The sequence below is a fragment of the Delphinus delphis genome, chromosome 3 (assembly GCF_949987515.2).
Source record: "Delphinus delphis chromosome 3, mDelDel1.2, whole genome shotgun sequence".
Taxonomy (NCBI): domain Eukaryota; kingdom Metazoa; phylum Chordata; class Mammalia; order Artiodactyla; family Delphinidae; genus Delphinus; species Delphinus delphis.
Window position 1 is genome coordinate 55,693,409 of NC_082685.1, and position 3,281 is coordinate 55,696,689.

At 46.0% G+C, this 3,281-nt stretch overlaps 1 protein-coding gene across 1 annotated transcript; it reads left to right on the top strand.

Annotated features, from left to right (window-relative positions):
• Nucleotides 1-998: 998 nt before the first annotated feature.
• Nucleotides 999-3,281, top strand: LOC132423208 (transcription initiation factor TFIID subunit 7-like). The gene has a single exon (XM_060008683.1). The coding sequence runs from the start codon at nucleotides 1,704-1,706 to the stop codon at nucleotides 2,751-2,753; it is 1,050 nt and encodes a 349-aa protein (XP_059864666.1). The 5' UTR covers nucleotides 999-1,703; the 3' UTR covers nucleotides 2,754-3,281.

Sequence of the window (3,281 nt, forward strand, 5' to 3'; positions counted from 1 at the left end):
GAAAAACAAATATCGTATATTAACGCATATACGTGGAACCTAGAAAAATGGTACAGATGAACCGGTTTGCAGGGCAGAAATTGAGACACAGATGCAGACAACAAACGTATGGACACCAAGTGGGGGAAGTGGCAGGGGAGGGGAGGGCGGGGATGAACTGGGAGATTGGGATTGACATGTATACACTAATATGTATAAAATGGATGACTAATAAGAACTTGCTGTATAAAAAAATAAACTAAAATAAAAAAAGAGGAATCATCCTTGTGCCCTCACGGGGTCTTCAAAACAGAAACAGACCGAGTCACGGGCCCCCTACAGCCATCTTCATAATCAACAAACACAGACTAAGAATTATAGTGGGCTGCACGTCCTCACTCCACTGACTTGGGTACTTTAAAATCCACGGTGTGGTTAGTTACGAGTTTTTTTTATCGGCTCCAGATTGAATATAGCTTGTGGAGATGCCGAGATATTTCCAGAAACAAAAACCACTTTCGCACGGACGCCTAGGAGGTACCCGGCCCCACAGAGATCCGGTAAAAGCCCTGATTTAGCGGAGGCGGACGGGACAATCTATGTCCTTTTTATAACCGTTTTCTCTAAATTCTTGTAAACCTACAGCTTTTTTTTTTTTTTTTTTTTTTTTTTCGGTAATCGGGCCTGTCACTGTTGTGGCTTCTCCCGTTAGGGAGCACAGGCTCCAGACGCGCAGGCCCAGCGGCCGTGGCACGCGGGATTCTCGCGGACCGGGGCACGAACCCGCGACTCCTGCATCAGCAAGCGGACGCCCAACCGCTGCGCCAGCAGGGAAGCGCTAAACCAATCGCTCTTTACGAAACATAATCTTCATCCCGTTAAGGCCAAATTCTCGCGAGACGACAAGACACGCCGGAGCGCGTATTCGGGCGTTGCGACTGCGCGCGCTGGGGCAGCCCGCACTTCCGCCCGAGGCGTGTTGCGACTCACAGCAGCTTCCCGTCCCGTGTGGTGACGTAGCTGTCTTTCCTTGGCTAGGTCGGCCGTTAACGGACGGAGGTCCGCTGAGCTGCGGAGTTGCAGAATCTGGCGTTTGGAGCTGCGGTTGTTGGCGAGATTTCGCGTTGCCCGTCCACAGCCATTTCACCGATAATCAGCGGATCGCTTTGCCAAGTGCCGGGAAGAACGAAGGAATTCGGAAGGAGACGCTCAGCTCCCGGCCACCTTGCTCTGAGTGGCTTCCTTTTCCGCTCGCGGCTGTCCGGAGAAACTGGACTTATAATCGTCACTGGATTGTAAGTACCTGAGGCGAAGAGAGCTCACTACGCCCCGCTTTTTGCGTATCTTTGTTCCGGGAGAGTTTGTGGATTGGGAGTATCTGCTGAGCCTTATTTTCTGTGCCGAACATCATTCCGTAGGAGCCGCCATTTGCTTTCCCTGCGTTGTCCTGCAGCGGCATCTGGAGGTTGGAACTTGGCATTGCAGCTGACAGATTTAAATGGACCTGAGTAAGGCAATGCGTCAGTAACGACTGGTATTGTTACAGCATATTTAGAAAGACTTGGGGCTTAATTCAGAATAGACGCTTAGTTGCTCTTCTATCCAGAACTGTTTGTAATTAAAGACTTCAATTTATAAAGAACTGGTCTTTCTGTTGAAATAGCTGAAATTTTTCAGTGCAACAAGTGGTTATTAGAGAAAAAGTGAGTCACAAAGAAATAAAGATGAGTAAGAGCAAAGATGATGCTCCTCACGAACTAGAGAGCCAGTTTATCTTACGCCTACCTCTGGAGTATGCCTCTACCGTGAGGCGGGCGGTACAGTCTGGTCATGTCAACCTGAAGGACAGACTGACAATTGAGTTACACCCTGATGGGCGTCATGGAATTGTCAGCGTGGACCAGGTCCCATTGGCGTCAAAATTGGTAGATCTGCCATGTGTTATGGAAAGTTTGAAAACCATTGATAAAAAAACCTTTTACAAGACAGCTGATGTCTCTCAGATGCTTGTCGCTACAGTTGACGGTGATCTCTATCCTCCTGTTGAGGAACCAGTTGCCACTGCTGATCCCAAAGCAAGCAAGAAAAAGGATAAGGACAAAGAGAAAAAGTTTGTATGGAACCATGGAATTACTCTGCCTCTAAAAAATGTCAGAAAGAGAAGGTTCCGTAAGACAGCAAAGAAGAAGTATATTGAGTCTCCAGATGTGGAAAAAGAAGTAAAGCGGTTGCTGAGCACAGATGCTGAAGCTGTCAGTACCCGTTGGGAAATAATTGCTGAAGATGAAACAAAAGAAGCAGAAAACCAAGGCCTTGATATCTCTTCCCCAGGCATGTCTGGCCACACGCAGGGCCGTGACTCATTAGAACATGATGAGCTTCGGGAGATATTCAATGACCTTAGCAGCAGCAGTGAAGATGAAGATGAGACACAGCATCAAGATGAAGAAGACATAAACATCATTGACACTGAGGAAGATCTGGAAAGGCAGCTACAGGACAAGCTAAATGAGTCAGATGAACACCAGCAAGAAGACGAGGGAACTAATCAGCTGGTTATGGGAATTCAGAAACAGATTGATAACATGAAAGGCAAGCTCCAAGAGACCCAGGACAGGGCAAAGCGACAGGAGGATCTCATCCTGAAAGTGGAAAACCTGGCTCTCAAGAACAGATTTCAGGCTGTGCTGGATGAACTGAAACAAAAGGAAGACCGAGAAAAGGAGCAGCTCAGCGCTTTGCAAGAAGAGCTAGAATCACTCCTAGAGAAGTGAGGAGACTTTTGATACTTAATTTCATTCCTGACCGTGGTCAGCCTTGAAAGAAAAACTTTGTTTTCATCACCTGGACTAGAGAGTAAAACTTTGTAGTAGTTCCCAATTTCCTCCACTGCCTTCTATTGGATTTGTCTTGTAGACAAATATAACTGTGAATTTCTATCTCATTTGTCTTTTGGAACCACTTTGGTGGGTGTTTGTCCTGTAGTAAGTAAGAATGTATAGACAGATAAATGTAGGGAAGTTGTAGGATTAGTGGAGTGAACAGTTCAGTTTAGTAATTAACCACAGCTTCACTGCAGGACTTTGCTGCTGTTTCTCCGTTTACCAGAAGCTGCCATTGCTACTCTGTGATGCCATCTGAGATAAATTAGTAGAGTCTAGTTTGGTGGCAGTGAAGTTTGTTTACATATGTTTTCCCATGCTGTAGCTATTGTCCCAGTTATTCAAAGCAGTTTTCCACGTTTTGCATTGCAAATCATTTCATAAAGTTGTTTTCACAATAAATAAAAGCAAGTAATTTTC